This window comes from Hyperolius riggenbachi, chromosome 5 (genome assembly GCF_040937935.1).
Source record: "Hyperolius riggenbachi isolate aHypRig1 chromosome 5, aHypRig1.pri, whole genome shotgun sequence".
NCBI classification, from domain to species: Eukaryota; Metazoa; Chordata; class Amphibia; order Anura; family Hyperoliidae; genus Hyperolius; species Hyperolius riggenbachi.
This window is the reverse complement of record NC_090650.1, coordinates 146462776-146485359: the sequence shown is the minus strand read 5'-3', so window position 1 is coordinate 146485359 and position 22584 is coordinate 146462776. Positions and strand designations below refer to the sequence as shown.

Here is a 22584-nt window from a genome sequence, read left to right as displayed (position 1 = left end):
AGTATAACTATGCATCACCCAGCCACCATAGAGTCTCTCATTGATGTTTTGTTCATCTCCTCAAATCTATTCTAACATTCACACCCTACACTATTTATTTTTTCTTTATAATAAACTAGATTCTCGGGATAGATTATTTGATTCTGAGTGTATGGAATCTCCAAAAATCTAAAATGGAGTTAACATATGTGAACTTCAACAGACCTGTGAACAATTCCCCATTAACAGAAGATATCATAGTATCTAAAACGCTGATTTCATGGAATCATGTTCATATTAACATTTCATCATACAGTGAAGAAAATAAGTATTTGATCCCCTGCTGATATTGCTCATTTGCCCTCTGACTAAGAAATGATCAGTCTATAATTGTAATGGTGGGCTTATTGTAGCTGTGAGAGACGGAATAACAACAAAAGAACCCTCCAAAGCCTAGTGCCCCAAAGTCAGAGCTTGATGTACATTATAATGAGTGAAATACCGTATTTGATCCTAATCAAAAGATTACTTAGTACTTGGTGGCAAAACACTTGTTGGCAATCACAGAGGTTAAATGTTTCTTGTAGTTGGCCACCAGGTCTGCATACATCTCAAGAAAGATTTTGGCCCAATCCTCTTTGCTGGTCCTCTCCAAATCACTAAGATTTTAAGGCTGATATTTGGCAACTCAAAACTTCAGCTGCCTACAGAGATATTCTGTTGGATCAAGGTCTGGAGACTGGCTATAACACTCCAGGACCTTCATCTGCTTTCTCCTGAACCACTCCTTCCTTACCTTGGCTGTGTGTTTTCGGTCATTGTCATGCTGGAATACCTATCCACAGCCCATTTTCAATGCCCTGGGTGAGGGAAGGTTCTGTCCATTGTCTCTTTAATACAGTGAAAGTGTCCTGTCCCCTTAACGTAAAAACACCCCCAAAGTATAATGTGTCCACCTCCATATTTGACGGTGAGGTTGGTGGATTCTTTCCCTCACTGTGACTCAACACACTCCATAAGGGTTGAGTGTGGCTCTACCCACATGCAAAAATCCTCATCATTCTATCTAAAAACAAAAACAAAAAAAAACCCTTCCCTAACTTGGTCTGCAAAAAAAATTGATCAGGAATGATTGTTTCAACTGAGGAAAATCTAACATGTGTACATAGCTTATGACTACCTTTACTTAAGTAGGTTACCAATGACACTAACACAGACTACTGATAGATTCTGTCCTTTGCTCACTATAAAATAACTTATTTCAAAGCAAGCAGTGACCCATCAAAAGCATTGTTACTGAAGAGTTCCTGGCAACTGCTCTAAAAATGTGTTTGCACCAAAGAGCCCTTTATAATGAAATTTCTAGTTTCTATAGAGTAACAATTAGACTTCAGTTACATAAAAGGTCTCATTTAAAATTTACCAGGCGTAAATTCAAACTCACTTAAAAACAGTGATTGCAGATTTACTATCAAAAAATGTCCGCCCACACGTGTGAACAGATTAACACATGCGCCCCACAATGTAATTAATATTGATTGCTGTGCCATATTTAAACATGAAGGGATGTGTTATAAACACTTTACTCATCAAAACAAGCATATGAAGATTGCAATGTAGAGTAAAGGCAAAAAATAATAATAATTGTAGCATGATTAGCACAGCAAAAGCTGCAGACTGTTGCTTTCGGACAGCCATGTGTCTTTTCTAAAGGCAGGAAGTATATTTTCATTTCCTGGCTTGAGAAAAGATACATGGCTGTATGAAAAAACAGTCTGTTGCTGAACATGCTGTAATTACAAATTTTTGCCATAGTTTCACATTTCAACCTTCATATGCTTGTTTTGATGATGAAAAAAGAAATAAATGATTTACAGTAAAGAAGATCAAATACATACTACTGACTAGAGCTCTGAATGTGTACAAGGGCAGCACAATCACTGCAGGGAAGATACAGTGCATTGTTCGTCTCCTAAATAGAAAACAGAAGGCTATACATTTTTATCTATCAGCACACAGACTCCTGATAAGCAGGGCTGCTCAAATCCGGATCCGGGAGACATCCGGATAGTTCTATCCCGATATCTCCCAGTTAACTGTGCGGGGTGGACTGGGGGTACAATCTTACCTGTCTGACGTCTTCTTCGGTCTGTCCCTCTGCGCCTTCCATGATGTGGTCCAAGCGGCGGTCACGTGCGTACAATTACTTCCTCCTTCCGGGTTGAAGGAGGAAGTGTTTGTAATCACGTGACGTGCGTGGAGCGCATCGTGGAAGGCGCCGAGGGACGGACGAAGAAGACGTCAGACAGCTAAATTAAAAGCTGGAGTTTAGGTACAAAAGAACATTTTGACTTGCACAGTCACATACACCATGCAGAGGTACCCCATTATTCATATGTGTCCTAACTGTGGCCCTGTAACATGCATAGTCCAAGGGACTACATCCTCCCTTCTCCCCCCTCACTAGTGGGACTCTCTCAACTGAGATTGTGACCTCCAAAGATGTAAGTACTGTTGATAACCTTACCCAGCTATATGCTGTACAGTGCCGTCGGGAATAGCTTAGCCAGCAAAGTGGTGTTCACTCACAGATCACCAACATGTCCGATGCTGGCAACCCTGTACAACCCCCCCCCCCCCCCCCCCCGACACTAGGAATGCAGGGCTATTCCCTCACCATGCAAGTGACTGTGCTACACCAAATAATTGGGAACTTTTGGGAGCTATGCCCAAAACCTTTAGCTCCTTCCAACATTTTGTTGGTGGAGTGGACTGGACTCTGTTGATCCTCATGGGACAATACCTCCTTCTAATTTTAACCCCCATGGGGTCTCAGAACCTATTATAGATACTCCATATGCTATTAATGCATCTGATGAGGAAAATGTGATATCCCTATACCCCAACTTTGTTTTTTTGAGAGGTAGGTTGAGGGATTCAGAGAGAATGGATAAATTCATCTCTATTTTTTTCAAAATCTCAAGGTCTCAAGGCCTCAGATCCCTCCTTCTCTCAAGTTCTATCTTGATTGTCTCTTGGGCAGGGATGCCCAACTCCAGTCCTCAAGGGCCAGGCTCACACATTTTTGGCACAGCTCAATTTTATTGATGGGACTGAATCAGGAAAGGTGTGGATCATCAACTAGAACATATTTGCTATTTCTCTGTCCATCCTAAACACTGGCATGGATATAGCCCTGCTCTTGGGTAAAGAGACTAGATTGTGGAGGAACATTACCAGCTTCAAACATTACATATACTGTAGCAGGGGATAATTCCTAGAGGCCTTTGTATTAAGAAAGTCCTTAAGACAGTCTACTCCGACCAATTTATCCTAGAGTGGAATCAAGCTCTTACTGATTGCTGCTTACAACTGATGCAGCTGACCGTGTCATAAAATGAGACAAAAACTTATAGACACATTAAGATACAAATTAATGAAATACCAAATGAGATAGACTCCTATGATTCCTTGTACAGTATCTTTATGATGAGCTAAATAACAAACTAAAAGAAAATATTGGTAAACGTTAAACTCTCACCATGAATAATAAAAGAATTGCATTTCTTAGAGATAGAAACAATTATAGAAAGAACTTGGTTTATGAATGGGATAGGTGGGAAACAATCTAAAACCCATTTACGAGAACCAAGAAAAGAGTGAGTTTTAGCTCCCCTGGTATCTCGAGCTCCCTGACAGATGCTTCTGTTGGCATGGGAGAGAGTTCAAAATCTGCTCCAAACTCAATTACCTCAATAAATCAGGGTTTAAAATAACCTAGGTGCTCCTTTTCAGAACACCAGTTATTACAAAACTTTAAAGAAAAAAGGCAGATACAGCAAAAGGAAAAAAAAAAAAAAAAAAAAAAAAGAGAACAACAAAAAAGGCAGGGTGTAAACACAGCAAGGTAATTGATCATAACTCAATTAACAATGTAATTAACCTGATACAACTCTTACACAGGACCTGTCATACTCACCAGCCAGGTCCCCTCCGTTGTCGCCGCGGGCGCATCCTTACGCGCGCGCGGGCACGCTGGGATTCATAGTGCCTCACTCCTGGAAATGCGCACATCGGGTTGCGCGCATGCGCACGCACGGCTGCGCGCACGCGCACTCAGCGCTGCGTGCTGTGCGCGTGCGCACGCACGGCTGCGCGCGCGCGCACTCAGCGCTGCGCGCTGTGCGCATGCGCAGGCGTTAATTTTGGCGCCCATTGCCCTATTTAAACAGCTCTGCCCTTTACTCTGTGCTGTTTGTTCATACAGCGTGTGCCTAGTGAACTTGTTATTATATTTATCGTTTTCCTGGTATTGACCCTTGGCTTGTGACCTCGACTACTCCTGTCTGCTGCCCGTCTCGATCCCTGGCTTGTATTTCCGCTGTTGATAGTCTGCTGCCTGCCTCGACCTCCGGCCTGTCCCCGACCATTCTGATCTCCGCCTGCCCTGACCTTGGCTTGTCCTGACCTCGATTTCGCCTGTACTTGGCTCTCCACACTGAGTCGTCACCTGTTCTCCAACCCACTGTGGGATTATCCTGAGCGCAACCTGGTGGGCACTAGGCAGCGAAGTTCCATTTCCCCCTCCTGGGGTAGTGGTCCTGCTTCCCCCTCAAGGGGTTGTGGGTGAAGACCCGTGGTCACTTAGACTCTGCGCTTGGGTGGTTCATATCGCAGTGGGGCGGTCAACAGATCCTCCCGCACCTAACAGGACCGAATTGAAATGCTGTCAAAGGGTCTATCTTTTGCCTGTGTGAGTCACTTCAGTGTCTTCAGTACTCTTCTTGATATAAATAAATTTATCAGAAACTTGATGGTCAGGAAGCACTTTCTTGACTCACAGGAGGAGGACCCATCTGTGGGCCGGGTGGCAGACACGGCGACGGACTAGCTGAAATACCCCTTTTCCAGGATACTTGTTCTAATTTGAATCTGTAATAGTTGGCTTCTTAACCAGGAGGTGACATTAATGAAAAGGACATTGTCCCCATTTGAATCACAAACCACTACAGGCTTGTACAACTGCTGTTGACTTTTGTCAAGATCTGATTGATAAGGAGCTGTTATCCCTATCTAGGGTTTCCAGAAGTCAATTATATCTGACAAGGAATGATAGGGAAGCATCTCCCTGTGTCCAAATTCCTCAATACTAGTTTGAGCAGAGGATATTCCAATTCTTACTTCAGATGCTCTGACTTTAAACTTCAGAGGTTCCTGTCAGGTGGGGTGTTACAGTGTATACGTCACACAGAGCTAATATGTTAGGATCTCTATTGTCCCCAAGTTTGTTTCAGTCTAGTCCCTTGTCGTCTCAGTCTTCTACCTAGATTTCCATTGTCGGTTCTTACAGGTGTGGTCTTCGTACATGTAAATAGTGTCACATCCAAACTCAGAGCAGGAGAATTCATTCAGAATCCAAAAATAAATATTTTGATTTATAACAGTTGGTTAATTGCAATCCAAGTGATATTATACATGGCATATCCTGCACATCTTGCTGCTTACAGTACATAGGTTGTACAAGCTGTCCCCTCCGACAAAGAATCTCAGAACATTATAGGAGTCCTCAGTGTACCACTGATAATATATGAGTAGTTGCCAAACACTTTCAGAGTTGCCTAGCAAATGATGAGAGAACCTTCACATTCCAGGGAATAAAGTGCGTTAAAAGAAACCTGAGAGCAATGAAAAAAAAATTATACATACCTGGACTTCATCCAGCCCCCTTCAGGCTCATTGGCCCCACGGTGTCCTCCCAGGCCGCCTGGATCCACTGCTAGTAGTACTGCGCAAGTGCAGAATGCTCCCAGTGATCAGAGCGCAATGGGGTAGGAGCATGCAGGGCTGGACTGCACCAGCTTCCACTAGACACAACTGGATGAATTACCGGGCTGCCTAGCGGAGGATCCGGGCAGCCTGGGAAGACCGTGAGGGGCCGTTGATCCTGAAGGGGGCTGGAGGAAACCTCAGGTATGTATAATATTTTTGTTTCTTGATCTCAGGTACACTTTAAGTGCTCCGTAAGGGATAGTGATTTACAGAGACTTCTCCTCAAAAGTGAGACATTCTGGATATTCCAAACGGGAATCCGTTCCCTCAATGGTATGAATACCAATTGGGATGTACATTTATTCTATGATTTATAATTATGTGTTTTCTTCCCCCCTGCCTTTTTTTTTGCCGTTTATTGTGAGATGCTCATTTTTGTGTTTAGTGTTTTTAATGCATTGCTGCACTTTACTGAGAGTCTAATGTGAGGTGGTATACCCCTTAAGGTGTTCAGTTGGCACGCACGGAGGAGGTACATCACACATCTTACATAGCACACACTCATTAATTGCAATGTGAGCTATGTCTAAGGACTGATTGTTGCCCGATGCGTCAGCTTTTGTGATGTTCTGTTTTAGAAAATATAGACAATTTAATGCACTTTAAAGGTGGGTTAAGCAGTCTTTCGTCTTTCCTTGGAAAAAAAAATGCAGAGTGAAAACATGCAAACATTCATTGCATCAAACCTATCTAAAGATTTTTGTAACATAAATAAAGAAAATCGAGAGCCCACAATAATGTAGAAGGTTAAAATAAGTATAAATAGTGAGTAATTACAAGAAAGGTACTCACAAAGATGGGTTACTGCTCAGGCAACCCCTGTAACAGCAGGTGGGCAGTTTGACCCGACCCCACTCAGGTAAAAGTCACTCTCTGTAGACAGGAAAGGAGATGGGGTAACACCCCTCCACCAAGGGTGAACTAGACTTACTGAATAGCTAGTTGAACAAACAGAGGTGCCAGTAAAGATTAAAACAAATTAAAAACCATTTAAAAAGGGAGGTAATGTGGATTTGCCTCCCCAGAAGACTAAACACTCGATTTTAACAGTAAAATTTAATTTATTTGTAGCTCCAACTTTGCAAAGCGTTTCACGGGTCCAAGCCCGCTTCCTCAGGCCATAAAAGAAGCACTGAGGTTTAGTAGAGACATGTATGAGCACCTCTCTATTTGGATAAAGATTAGATCTAAAGATTAGGAGCACATAACCTGACGTTCTGTCTTGGGATGGATAGTGAATAAAACTAATCTCACAAGGGAGCTAATAAAATATATGTATGTGCAACTTGCACACACCAGCATAAGCATAGACACATACTCAGGGCCGGATTTGTACTCTTTACCACCCAAGGCCACTGTCACCAGGCGCCCCCCCTTCAGTATAGGTAGCAAGATGACCCCCACCAATTTCCCTCAGGTATAGGTAGCCGGATGCCCCCCCCCCTTCCCTCTATTATAGGTAGCTTGATGACTGCCCTCCACCCCACCCCCACCAGTATAGGTAGCCAAATTACCCCTTCCCCCTTTTCCTCCAGTATAGGTAGCCAGATGATTGATTACTCCTTTAATCCCTCCTTTTCCCACCCCCACTTTCAGTATAGGTAGCCAGCTCGCCTTCACACCACAGCAGCCATCAGCTCGTCTCCAGTGCAGAAGCTTCCTCTTCCTTTCCGTCTCCAATGCTGCCCAAGTCCATAGCCGCCGGCCACAATGCAAACATGCATAGAGAGTAAGATGGCTGCTGCACAGGCAGCTAGCAGCTGCGTACCATGGCCAGGCGCCTGATCTCCCTGCATTGCAGTATTTGCAAGCTTGCAAATGCTGCACCCGTTTAGCCTGCTGCTTTGGTGCCCTTGCTCCTGTGGTGCCCTAGGCCATGGCCAAGTGGCCTTGGCCTAAATCCGGCCCTGCACACACTCCACTCAAGGTGTTACAGGGCCAGAGTTAGGACACATACAAATACTGGGGTACCTCTGCGCAGTGTATGTGACTATGCAAGAGAATGTATTCTTTTGTACCAAGACCCCAGCTTTAAACTTAGCTGTAGGTATAACAGTGGTTCCTGGATGATTAATTCCTGTGAAAGCATTTGCATTAATATTTGCATGTGAGTGTGTGAAGGGTGAACTGACTTTGTTATTTTGTTAGCCACGCCCCGTTAGCACCTCCCTTATAACTTATTTAAATGTCCTAACTTGAGGCAATGTGTCTGGATCTATGTGTTTTTTTCTTGAACATAGTACAGAACATAATCTGAGATCAGATTTCATTTCCTAGTTTTTATGATTAATTAAGAAAGTAATAATCAGTCAAAAATTGGTAAAACCCCTAACCGTTTCTTTAAACCTTCCACACGAATGTTATATTTCCCATAGTATAAAAAGTTTCTACACTGAAAAGCAGACCATAAAATATATATAAATAACTTAACCCAGCTCAGTATCACACAGAGCACACACATCTAGGGGAAAAATAAGGCTGTATTTTGAAGAGAGAAAACATTCCAAAAATAAATATATCTTCCCAGTTTCTTAACAAGAGGAGTATGGCATTTTAACAAAGCAGTGAGGTTACATGCTGCCATCACACCTGCAATGGACTCCCTAGCTGGCCACATGGATTTATAGAAAGGGCTCATTAAGGGGCAGCTAGCATCCTTCGTATTGCCTGGTGCTAACACATAGTATCCACTTGACATCCTACTGTACACAGTCATAGAAAGTCAAAGCTTTTTACAATAGTGTAGCTACGAATACACACATGAATAACACAGATTTAAAAATAAATATGAAGGATTAACTTCATCCATGGGAAGATGCTAATGAGAAAAAAAGAAACCTTTAAAAATCCATGCTTATTATGTGTTAGTCACATAATAGAAAAACGTTATTTACAGTGTAGATTATTATTACAGTGTATATTAATATTCTGCACATTAAGACATGAGAAACATACCCATCATCAACATTAATAATGTTATGTCTGTCATTCTGTAAAAGAAATGCCAAATAGTTCTTATTTAAGATGCAACTTTTAAAACACATCAGTATATTAATACATGTTGGCAAATTTGTATTTAGATAATCAAAGGATTTGCCATTTTAAAATTTCCTTTTATTCATCAATTTTGTCTGCACACAGTTCTGCATGGATATGCAAATATATCCAATGAAGTTGCCTGGGCTGGTATCCCTTTAGATGTGCATACTTTATCGGCTTGGATTCAAGTAATGGCTGGCAACACCAGAAAGTAAAAAGCACTTTTATTGATTATTGCATTGTTTTGGAGCATGCTGTTCCTTTCTCAAGTTGTCTTGTAATCAAGCATCTTATACACCGTTAATATAGACATAGCATGGAATACAACAAATAATACACAAGCTTGCAAAGTGGTGACCAATCTCAACAGTCCATGCACAGTGGATCTGGCGAACTTATTCTCACATATATATATTATATATATATATATATATATATATATATATATATATATACTGTATGTAAATGGAGTAGACAGACTTCTATTCTCCTTCCTTATGCACACAGTGTAAGTATGTTCTGGGCGGAGTGGACAGTCTTTTCCTCCACTAGGGTAATCCTACATCACAGTAGACGTATCTCCCTGTACCTCACACCTGCATCAGCTGGTGGACCTGATGCAACTGGCAGCAGCAGCTGAGTGGGACTAGGCCACAACGCTCCCTGTCTGTGTCCCCTAGCCAATACGAGAAGTCCACCACATCATTTGTCAGACTACAAGGTAGATTGCAAAAGGAGTGGTATGCTCCAAAACGTTGCTGTGATAGTCTACATTTTTAGCTAATCAATAAAAGAGCTTTATATTTTCTGATTGGAATGGCCACTTCCTGAATTTTGCTGCTGATTCACCTGGGGTCCTTTTAGGCTTTAGTTAGAGATGGATTTCCCTTAAAGAGAACCCGAGGTGGGTTTGAAGAATATTATCTGCATACAGAGGCTGGATCTGCCTATACAGCCCAGCCTCTGTTGCTATCCCAAACCCCCCTAAGGTCCCCCTGCACTCTGCAATCCCTCATAAATCACAGCCATGCTGCTGACAAACAGCTTGTCAGAGCTGGCTGTGTTTATCTCTATAGTGTCAGTCTGCTGCTCTCCCCGCCTCCTGCAGAACTCCAGTCCCCGCCTGCATCCCTTCCCTCCCTGCTGATTGGAGGGAAGGGACGGGGGAAGGGACCGGAGCTATGCAGGAGGCGGGGGAGCAGCTGAGACTGACACTACGGATGTAAACACAGCCTCACAGCATGGCTGGGATTTATGAGGGATTGCAGAGTGCAGGGGGACCTTAGGGGGGTTTGGGATAGCAACAGAGGCTGGGCTGTATAGGCAGATCCAGCCTCTGTATGCAGATAACATTCTTTAAAGGGAAGGTCCAAGCAAAAAAAAAAAAATGAGATTCACTTACCTGGGGCTTCTACCAGCCCCATGCAGCCATCCTGTGCCCTCGTAGTCACTCACTGCTGCTCCAGTCCCCCGCTGGCAGCTTTCTGACCTCGGAGGTCAGGGCCAAATTGCGTACATTTTTACACATTCTTGCTAGTGCAGGAACATTAACACATACATTTTTACGCGTTAGTGGTGAAACGCGTACATTTTTGTTCATGCACTAGCTGGAATGCGTAAAAATGTATGCAATGTGGCCCTGACCTCCGAGGTCAGAAAGCTGCCAGCGGGGGACTGGAGCAGCAGTGAGTGACTACAAGGGCACAGGATGGCTACATGGGGCTGGTAGAAGCCCCAGGTAAGTGAGTCTCATTTTTTTTTTTGCTTGAACCTTCCCTTTAAACACACCTCGGGTTCTCTTTAAAGGTTTATGTCATATAAGAATGATAAGTTCGTGATCAGCAGTATTGTATTATTTAAAAAAGTACATTCATAACAAAAGTTTACTTCTTTGAAATAAATATGTGAAGTCACATCTGACAATGGCAAGGTCTTCATACTAATGAATGGGAAAGCTCCACATAGCAGCATATAAACTGCAGCTTCCAATGTGGCATATCTAACACTTGGTTTTGCTATGATCCTTTTTAACAAACAATCCACTACTTTGCAGCTTCCATTGGACAGGAACACCATCTTCATTTACTTGCACTGCAGTACATCCTGCAACCCAAGATAGGCAGTACTAATGGGAGTATGTACCCTGGAGCAGTCTGGGCTTGGCTCTGCACAACTACTGGTGCACAGGAGGATAACAGAAATAATGATACTTGGATCTGATATCATTGCAAAATTATAATTAACGTTTTATTGCCACCCTTACAACTTTTACAGTTATTTGTTCAGCTAGGTTTTAATGTTAAAAACTATAAGCCGTCTTAAACTGCTGATTAAGTAATAGTAGATGCCACTATTAAAGAATTTTACCTTTCTTTTATTCAGAAAAGAGCTCCATCTATGTCCCATTAATGTCTATTTTTTTCCATATTTTCCTCTATTTATATGAAATATTAGTCTCCTGCACAGCACTTTAATATCATTTGTAGGATATACAAGTTATGTATTTAATGTTCAGTTCACCATCATTTTTATGACATTTAAAGAATTCAAACTAACCACAAAAATGTGTATTTAAACAAATTTTGCAAAAACTTTTCGTTTCTTTTCTATAATAAACATCTACATTTACATTAGTAGCAAATCAAATGTGGTCAGATCATCACCACTGAGATCCTACAGCATCATCACACTTTCTTTGCTCCTTAGCAGCTGGATTGATTACATGGTACAACAAGACCCCATCATGGGTGGAGATCCCCACCACAGTCAAGCCTCCTTTGTGACTAATAAGCAGTGGACAGTCTCCACCTGGCATACGAGTGAAATCGTTGCCAGGAGACTTGGGCGCAGGATACAGCCAATATGCGGCTTACCCTGTTCCTGCACAAGTCCCGCGGCGTTAAAAACTATTCTCCTTCCAGGTCCACGTGGATGGTGGGGAATGATGTAATTCGGCTTCCAGCTATTGCTGGCAGCCACATTACAGCGTTTTAAAAGTAACTTCAGCTTCGTCTTCTGACGTCGCTGAAATTACTTACTGTGCGCCGCTATAGCCGTAATTATTGTTGTGGTCTATGGTGGCACCAGCTGTGCCCAAATCTCCTGCGCTCTAATCGATGTGCTCGCTTCCCCTCACCCCTGCAAAGCCAGAAATATTTTATGATATCTCAATAGATTGATCTACGGAACTTTTGTCAATGCCCACCTCCCCATTGAATGGGGTGATCCGTAATTTGCATGAGAAATCATTTTACACTTCTTGGAATCCAGAAGACAGGGCTGGGTGGTGAAAAACACTAATTTAGTACTTAAAGGACCACAATTACAAAAAAATAACCATATGCAGGAAAAGAGGTGTGTAATTGTATTACAAAGCAAGTATTTGAGAATAATTATATATCCGCTCCTGTTATCTGAGAGATGCTAATGTTACTTATACCTGTAGTATGCTGCCTAGCTGCCTAAGTGATGGAAGAGACTATCTTATCTGCTGGGGAGTGTGAGCTTCTTAGCTGCATTCTGTATCGCTTTCCTAGGGACACACAGATTTTCTCCTGAACAGCTGAACTGAAGGAGCTCATACCATATCATTGAAGGATATATATACAGATATATATATCATTGAAGGAGTCATACCAGAGCCCTGTCATGCTAACCAAGACTTTACTTTAGGATGATCAGGGCAGCACACAGCATTCCTCTCTGCAGTTCATTGGATGATCAGGGCAGCACACAGCATTCCTCTCTGCAGTTCATTGGATGATCAGGGCAGCACACAGCATTCCTCTCTGCAGTTCATTCTTCTGCTCTCCTTCTCCAGCCTCTCAGAGAATATGTTTCTCCCATGTTTTAAGAAGGCAAATTACACTACATTTTCCTTTAGCAATACTACTTTTATGTTTTTTGTGATCAATAAAAGAATACAATTGCTTAACTGGGCATCTGCATGTTGTGGATTTTCTTGAATTCTACCATCTTTACCAAAGATTCTACAAACTCACTTTTCTGCACCACTATGCGCTGAGTCCAGGTAAAGAGTTAGTTCGGCAGTATATATATAGCTCCCTGTTATTAGTATGTATTCAATTATCAACAATTGCAAAATATAACTAACATCTCCTCTTGATGGACACATTGTAGTATTTTTAGCATTTACCAAAAGGATGAATACATTCATGAACAGTCTAATGTAAAAGCTAAATTGATGTTAAATTGATTGTTTTACAAAGGTTATCTGAACACCATTTCTTCACATTTGCTATGATTCCATTGGACGTCTTAAAAGAAGAAGTTTTTCCAAAGGCTTAGTATCTCTGCTTGCTAGTAAAACATAAAACACAGTCTTCCTAGGTCTAACAATAAACAAACACTGTAGGCAACCGCAGTTGAGGCAGGCATACCCACTGGGTTACCTGGCTGCTACTACGACATCTATTGCTATCTTATGGAAAGAGTTATCATCCATTTCTATAGAATCATTTCAAAAATTGTAGAACAGTAAAAATCCAAGCTTACTCACAGAGATTCCACTTTAAACCAGTTGTAGTCACAGAATGGCAGGGTGCTCCCACTGGAATAAGGCCACACCATTTCCCTTCTCTTCCTGTCGCCACATTTAACTTGTGTTTCCCCTGCAGGGTACATAAATAAAGAACAGTGTTACATCTTATTTCAATGGGCCCTTTTTTGTTTATTTCATACATTCAACAGAGCATAGCATTGCGCTAAACTTTAGTTATAGAGAAAACGTTAGATTAAGGATGATGATACTTATTAGTTTATTTAATAAAATGAAAATGGAAGTTTTCAAAACCATTGAATGAAGCAGCATACAGTAAGGCTAGGTCCACACTAAGCACGGTTGCAGGACGGACGCTGCAGTCCGGGATCAGGGGAAGATCAGGGGAAGTACCACCAGACCGCAAACTGATCCGTTTTCATAAAAAGCGCATCAGTTTTGCATCAGTTTCCGTTCAGTTTTTTACCCCAAAAAACGGACAGAAAACGTCTCTATCATTAGGAAGGTAGTGGAAGGATTTTTTGGGCCAATAATAAAGTTCAGGCTATCCGTTTTCTCATCCGTTTTTGGTGCTATTTTGCCTGTGGAGATGGAGATGCGTTTTCTCATTGCTTTTCACAACCCATCCGCAGGGGCGTTTCTAACCTTTTTGTCACTCCAGGCAAGAAGTCCTGTGTCACACTCCCAAAGTCATGGCTTGCTCAGTGCACCATTTCACTTAAATCCATCTCTGGATGCACATGGGGTGCAGAGGTGGCACAGGGGGACTGGACCGAAGGTGGCACAAGGGGACTGAAGAAGGCACAAAGGGAGACAGAAGGAGGTGGAAAGGAAGACAGAACGAGGCACAGATTGACACACGGGGGGGGGGGGGGGGGCAGAGGTGGCACAGGGGGACCTACGGTAGCACAAGGAGACAGAATGAGGCACAAGGGGACTGAAGGAGGTACAAGGGGACAGAAGGAGGTACAAATACCCATTGGGGCTAGGCTTTGTTCAAGAGGTGTGTCTTAGTTTGGGGTGAGGCTTAATTTGGGGCGTGGCTTAATCAGGTGCATGACACCCCACAGGACCAATGGCACTCCAGGCAGTGGCCTGTAATGTCTATGCCTAAAAACGCCCCTGCCCATCCGTGTATCCGTGGTCCGTAAAAATGCAGCAATTCCGGACCTTCCGTTCAGGTTTTGAAAACGGGTCCCTGCAAACGCAGATGGATCCGTTTTTTTCTTGGATGAGGACGGCTGCTATTTTTAACATTAGTATCCGGGACTCGGTTTTTCATCAGGGCTAAAGAACGCAGCCACGGATACGTTTCCGGACCTAGTGTGGACTAGCTCTAAATGGGTTCAAAGCCTCCATTTGCAGTCATCTGTGTTAGGAAACAATCGGCATGATCCTTACTCCATATTTTATCAAATAATATTACAGTAACATGCAGCTAGCCCAACCAGTGTGGAGTCAGAACACCTGACCTGAAGAATCATTCTGGATCACACAGTAATGACAATAATTCAAAGGTAGTTCATCATCATGACAGCCAAACAAATAGACCAGAAATAAAAAAAATTGTAAAAAGGCACCATAATGAGATAGTAGTACCCATGTTTACAATAATTATCCTGGTTTCAGCATAAGAAACATTTTTTTATATCTATATATTGCTTTACATTGGTACTTAGCCCTGCCCTCCCAGTGATGTCACAACCAAGGTTGTTTAGCTATGTAGAATTCTCCACTCAGAGCATTCTGGGAGACCAGGTACTTTTTCTACTGGTTTCGAAACACTGGGTAAACACTCAGAGCTACACCCAACAGCACTGCACTGGAGAAAAACAAAAGGATGTTGACATTTTCATCATGTTAGAATTTCAGCTTTGCTTAGCATATACAGGGCCATTACATGAGCTTATGTGTGCTTCCCTTAAAGTGGAGCTGAAGTGGAGTGTTCTCAGAAAAAACACATATATAAGTAAATAATTGCTTGCTCTACTTACAAAACATATGTATTGCACTGTCCACATTTTGATTTGAGTAATTTTTCTATAGTAAAAAAAGAGAAAATCCTTCCTGGGATTTTCCATTTTGTCTGTGTCTATCTTGAAACCAATCCTGACATCATTTTCTCCCTTACTCTGTGTATCATTGCCCACCCTGCTCCCAGTCTTCAGACACTTTCACCCAGTCTGCAGTCGAAAGTGCACTGAGAAATATTGGATAATCAGAGGTATGGGAGGGGAAAACAGGAGGGAGAGAGGCTTCAGCCAAGCAGGCTGCATTAGTTAAGTCTTAAGCTCAACACACACCATACAATCTTGGTTGTACAGATTTACCAAATCTATGTAGTATAAGGGCCAACAGATTGAAAATACCTTGAATGATTGATTGGATAAGCTCTTATACTACATGAAAGTGGTAAGATTGTACAACCTAGATTGTATGGTGTGTGTTGAGCCTAAGGGGAAAGTAAAGAAGAAAAAAAAGAAAACCCAGCATGCCCTGCAACTTCCTTTGTGTGGCAGATGTACCAAATAAGAGACAGAGATACTGGGGAATGATGTTTTAGGGAGAAGAAAAATAAGAGTGCTTTTTAACTTTTGGATTGCCTGGTTAGCATCCTTATTACTTGTCTACCAGATAAAAATAAATCATTGATTTTTTGATTTTATGCCCGACAATTACTCTTTAAATAAAAACAGCTGCTAGAATGATTATCCCTACATGAAGTGTCACTTGTCTTTGCTTTCCCAGTACCATTCCAATAAATATTTGTAGATTATGAACTGACTGCAAAACAGTATTACATATCAACTGGGGGTTTCACGTTAGTGATCTACAAATAATTTGTTTCTAGTTTCCTAACCTGTTGAGTCAACAATCTCTCAAACAGCATTAGCCTCAGATGTGGAATCAGTCACATTTTAAAACCGCACTACTCCTTGCCTAGGGAAATTGCTGTTTGAATAGGCTATTTCCGACATGCCCATGCTTTTAAATTCAACTTGTACAAATCAGTAAGACAGAAATGATTCCAAAGCACAAAAGGGATTATTTATAAACGTCACAGTGCTGTATAACTGGGGCGAATCTAAATTTGATTGATGAAAAGATTTCCCAGTACTGTTAGCAAATAATTCTGTTCTTTCAGTAATAATAATTTAAAGCGTGTCTTCTATAACAAACTGCTGATCTGTCCTATTTTTTCTTATATATATATATATATATATATATATATATATATATATATATATATATATATATATATATATATATATATATATATAAAGTCTAGTCTCAAGCAGAATTGGCTTTCACACTGACTTTAAAGCTCTTTTGCAAAGTCATTTTTAAATAGTTTGTTTTTAAAAAAAAAACCACCAAGACAATAACTTCAATGGAAGAAGGCATCCAAGATGTAATAAAATTAATACAAATAGGTTAAAATGTAAGTTTTGGTTTACCTTCCAAGGAATCACCTACCCATGAGTTTCAGAGGTTGTTTTACTTAACATTTAAAAAGATAACACATTTTGTGGGTGACACATTTACTTCCTCAGACCACTGTAAGGTTTTAATTGGCTGAATACAATAATGGAAAGTACCAATAGGAGGTGCTTATTGATATCATTTACAGCCAATATACAGTCAGAATTTCACCAGTCATCGTTCTGCTATAACCCAAATGCAACTAGTAATCTTTTAAAAAACCCAGTCAAAGCCTGCTGGATCACTCATGCTTTCCAGCTTTTGTTATTCAGCTCCCCAGTGTGTTTGGTTTCTCAAAATAGCTAAGTGCAAGAAGAAATAATAAATGACACACATTTGTTACTGACCCTAGAAATATTATATCCGGCTGCTAATGCACCCTAAATACCAAATTATACTATACGCATCAGTCCTCATACCCAGGACAATCGGGTACTTAGGGATTGCAGCGTTGAACAAAAGTCAACACTCCAAATCTTAGGATATGTTTCCACAAATGACAATCATATAGTCTAGTCTCCTCAACAATGTTTTTGCCAAAGTCATGCCTGTGCAGCTGGCAGCCATATTACAACCCCTGAGTACCTGTCATCTCTGTACAGCACACAAACTGTGCTTGTTAATTACACACTAAAATGTGATCAGCTCACCTGTCGATCTATCCTAATGCTTGCTCACTGAGTAGTAAACAGGTGATGACAGTGGTTGATCTGTGCACAAGATGCACAGATGGGTTGGTTTTCATAACATCATAGGTTACTAAAAGAGAAGCAAGATCAATGGTCGACTTACCTATATACATAAGTTATTTGTCTGACGGATGTGTATTGTACCAGTGGTGGCAATACTGTTATCATACAATGGCTCTGGCAACGTTAATATTAATAATTATGCAGATTAGTCAATCACCCCGCCACACCTTGTTTTAACTGGTTTTGAGTGTCCCCATATGATTGATAAAGGACTGTTATTTATTATATCCTGCTGCGATGCATGGTCGTTCTTCTCTTTTTTGTTACCGAGTACCTCTATTGGCCTATTGCACAGGATAATATAAGCTTACTTATCAGGTTACATTTACAGATATATATTTAGATGGTGGTGCTGACCTAAAACTATAGCTTGTATGATAACATCATACTGAAGATGTTGACAGACAGCAGTTGAAATATCCTGGAGAAAAATATATGAAACATATTGTATGGCTCTCAGGAATTATTTTTTAAAATATGTGGAGTTTATGGCTCTCTCAGCCAAAAAGGTTCCTGACCCCTGCACTACAGGGTGGGCCATTTATATGGATACACCTTAATAAAATGGGAATGGTTGGCGATATTAACTTCCTGTTTGTGGCACATTAGTATATGTGAGGGGGGAAACTTTTTAAGATGGGTGATGACCATGGCGGCCATTTTGAAGTCGGCCATTTTGAATCTAACTTGTTTTTTAATAGGAAGAAGGTCATGTGACACATTAAACTTATTGGGAATGTCACAAGAAAAACAATGGTGTGCTTGGTTTTAATGTACCTTTATTCTTTCATGTGTTATTTGCAAGTTTATCTTTGTTTACAGCCATTGACATGTCGAGGAGGTTAACACGTGAGGAGCGGATAAAAATTGTGTTGATGTCTGTTGAACGCAGTAACCGGGTCATTGCAGCAGATTTCAATGCAAGACACTCTACGGGACCACCCATCTCCCTTGCTACTGTTAGCAAACTGCTTGCTAAGTTTCGTGAAACTGGTTCAGTGTTGGATTTGCCAAAGTGTGGACGCATAAAATCTGTCACTAATGAAGAATCATCAGTGGATGTCCTAGCTTCATTCAACAAGAGCCCACAGTGTAGCACTCGCCGCATGTCACTGGAGAGTGGCAATTGTCGAACATCCCTTCGGAAGATATTAGCTACTCACAAATAGCACCCTTACAAACTCAAGCTACTGCAGCATCTCAACGAGGATGACCTAGATAGGCGCACTGAATTTTCAGAATGGGCAAAACAAAAATTGGAACAGTACCCTCAGTTTACGCAGAAGATTTTGTTCAGTGTTGAGGCAAACTTATGTGAATGGTGAAGTTAACAAACAAAACCACCGCTATTGGTCTGACACTAACCCACATTGGATAGATCCCTCCAAGACTGTTGGAACAAAAAAACTGATGGTATGGTGTGGTATATGGGGTACAAAGATCGTGGGGCCATTCTACATCAATGGAAACCTCAAGGCCACTGGATATGCAAAATTGCTACATGATGATTTGCTTCCTTCTTTATGCACTGAACGTGGCACTTCCCTGAGTTTTTCCAGCAAGATGGTGCACCACCACATTATGGGTGTCAGGTCCGAGCATTCCTAGATTAACAGTTTCCTGGAAAGTGGATTGGTCGTCGTGGGTTAGTTGAATGGCCTCCAAGGTCTCCCTATGTGACCCCCCCTTAGACTTTTATCGTTGGGGTCATCTGAAGGCAGTTGTCTATTCTGTGAAGATACGAGATGTGCAGCACCTGAAACTACAGATACTGGAAGCCTGTGCTAGCATTTCTCCTGCGGTGTTGCTATCAGTGTGTGAAGAGTGGGAGAAGAGGATTGCATTGACAATCCAACACAATGGGCAGCACATTGAACACATTTTATAAGTGGTCAGAAACTTGTAAATAACTCATAAAAGAATAAAGTTATGTTAAAACCAAGCACACCATTGTTTTTCTTGTGAAATTCCCAATAAGTTTGATGTGTCGCATGACCCTCTTCCTATTGAAAAAATAAAAGTTGGATTCAAAATGGCTGACTTCAAAATGGCCGCCATGGTCACCACCCATCTTGAAAAGTTTTCCCCCTCACATATACTAATGTGCCACAAACAGGAAGTTAATATCTGTGATGTATGCACAGTCACCCTCCAATTCCTCAGACGCTGAGGGAATCCTGATGGCAGTCAGCACTGCAGGAAAAGTAACCTTTTGGATTGGTTGGTGAGTCCACACACAGTCCAACTTCAATTGTATATACAATCGATACAATCTGGTATCTCATATAGAGGCCAGATCGCTGCCACCAATCCACAATAAAGCGTACGAATGCGCTAAGTCTAACTCTAGCTAAATCCTGTAGGAAAAAGGGTTAATTTGACAAACTTTCTAGAGATAGCAAAACTACCGATATTAATATCAAAACTGTTATGGTAACGTCTCTAAGGAGATGTGAATCCTTTTGGTGGAGATTTTTTAGAACACACTTAGACAAACGATTTTTAATTGTTTACTTAAAGAAATAATGCAGAACTAAATATAGCAAATGAAACAAATCGATACAGAAATAATAAGGATTAAATGTGAAAATAGCTATTGATAGTCTGAGCAATGTGCCAAGTTATCGTATGTCCTTTTGCAATAATAATTCCAACAGTAGATATGAAGTCCAGTAATGGAAAAGTTCTGTGGAATGGATAGAAGTCCTTTGATAGACCAGCCAAATCCGTGATGGTATAAGGATGGCTGGAGTCTCTCTCCCTGCCTCAGTGTCCAGCCAGTTTTTTAACCCTTTCTCTGCCAGAGGTTGTGGATGGTAACAAGAGAGGTTTCCCCACCTTTAGCAATCTGACCTCAGGCTGAAGTCCGGCCCCTATTGTCTCAGGGACTGAATTGGGTATGTTCTCCTCTAGGTCATAACTCGGTGGATAACAGACATATCATATAAAAAACAACATTTTACATTCCGTCATCCTGCTCTGAACCAATTGATATCAAACTCACTTGGGGTGACACCTTCTCTGTCTATGGAATTGATAGCTCAGGCTGTGAGGCAGCAATGTGATCGATTAGCATCTCAGAAGGTGTGCTGCGCTGGTCGCATGACACACTGCAAATTGTGCACCCTGGTCCCCAACGGTTCCGCAATATCCATCGAATTATAGAATCATGTGGAATTATAAATCAAAGTTTAAGGGTCACGCACTGTTTCTAGTGTACAGGCCTGTCCAATGTCTCTTTGACGGTTTTATAGCTTTTACAACCGGATGTTGTTTTGGCCAAGCTAGTATCATCTTTGAAGTAGGAACAAGTGACTCTGCCATCATGGTTTATGGTCCCCTTGCTAGGGCAGAATAAACACCACACCATTTCCTGTAATGTGTGGATGGCTTGGACATGCAGAATATCCATGTAGCTTCTTATCAAAACCTTTGAAGTATATCTGATTCTTGAGCTATGTGAATGGCTCTGGTTTTAGGGTTTATGGGGGCTCCCTCTAGGGAACAATGACTGTAAAGTGAGTCTGTTGCTTTATGGCCCCTTTGCCAGGGAGAGATATACAACTCTTCCCTCTGTAGCAGAGGACTGGTTTGAAAGGAACACTGTTTTCTCAGAACAGGCTAATGAATTAAAGTGGCGCTTCAACTCATATCTTGTGAGCATTTTAGTATGATTGCGCAGATGGCGCATCTCAGCTAGTGAACCCAACAGTCACAATATCACCAACCATTCACATTTTATTAAGGTGTATCCATATAAATGGCCCACCCTGTATGTATGTATATATATAGATAGATAGATAGATAGATAGATAGATAGATAGATACATGCCCATAATTATTCATACCCTGGCAGATTTTGACTAAAAGTTACTTTTATTCAACCAGCAAGTTATTTTTTGACAGGAAATGACATAGGTGTCTCCCAAAAGATAATAAGACTATGTACAAGAGGCATTATTGTGGGGGGAAAAAATTATAAGCTTTTGTTTACATTTGAGCAAAAAATGTCCAGTCCAAAATTATTCATACCCTTCACCAACTGTCACAGTCTGTGGGAAAATCCAAAGTTCTATACCATTCCAAGTAGTCCAAGCTGTTCTATAGCATCCTAATTACCCTGAATAATTAGGAACAGCTGTTTTAATCAACTTAACAGGTGAAAAACAGCAGCTCTCTGCAGTTGGTTTGTGGAAAGTCATGGCTAAGACAAAGGAGCTCAGTGAAGACCTGTGGCTGCGCCTTGTGGCTGCTCATGAATCAGGAAAGGGCCACAAGGCCATTTCTAAATGTTTTCAAGTTCCAGTGGCTACAGTGCAAAATATTATTAAAAAATAAAAGATATAACGCACTGTGGAAAATCTCAGAGGACGTAGTCGGAAGCCAAAAGTGACACATGTGCAGGCCAGGAGGATAGTGAGAGAGGTGAAAAAGAATCCAAGGATCACCACCAAGGCCATCCTGGTGAATCTGGGCTCTGCTGGTGGCAATGTCTCAAGGCAGACAATCCAACAGACACTGCACACTGCTGGGTTCCATGGATGCAGACCAAGGAGGATGCCACTTCTCCAGATAAAGCTTGCTTGGCCTTTACAAATGCTCATCTGGACAAAGAAGAAGACTTCTGGTCTTCTGTGTTATGGTCAGATGAAATAAAAATTAAATTTTTTGGTCACAATGATGTTTCCTTCATTTGGCATAAAAAAGGAGAAGCCTTCCACCCAAAGAACACCATCCCCACTGTCAAACACGGTGGTGGGAACCTAATGCTTTGTGAGTGTTTTTCAGCCACTGCACCAGGGAACCTAATCACAGTAAACGGCAACATGAAAAAAGGGCAATTCATGAGGATTCTCAATGACAACATCAGGCAGTCTGCAGAGAAACTTAGCCTTGGGCACCAGTGGACATTTCAGCATTACAATTATCCAATACACACAGCAAAAGTGGTGAAGAAATGGTTAGCAGACAACAACATTAACA

The 22584-nt window shown here is 41.4% G+C and overlaps 1 protein-coding gene across 6 annotated transcripts in view; it reads right to left on the bottom strand.

Moving 5' to 3' along the window:
* Window positions 1–22584, bottom strand: part of TPK1 (thiamin pyrophosphokinase 1) — a 763520-nt gene that overhangs the window by 244764 nt on the left and 496172 nt on the right. For all 6 annotated transcript variants that reach the window (XM_068234504.1, XM_068234503.1, XM_068234506.1 and 3 more), the window contains one exon: window positions 13367–13478. In XM_068234504.1, the coding sequence (XP_068090605.1) occupies window positions 13367–13478 (112 nt within the window). The remainder of the gene's footprint in view (window positions 1–13366; window positions 13479–22584) is intronic.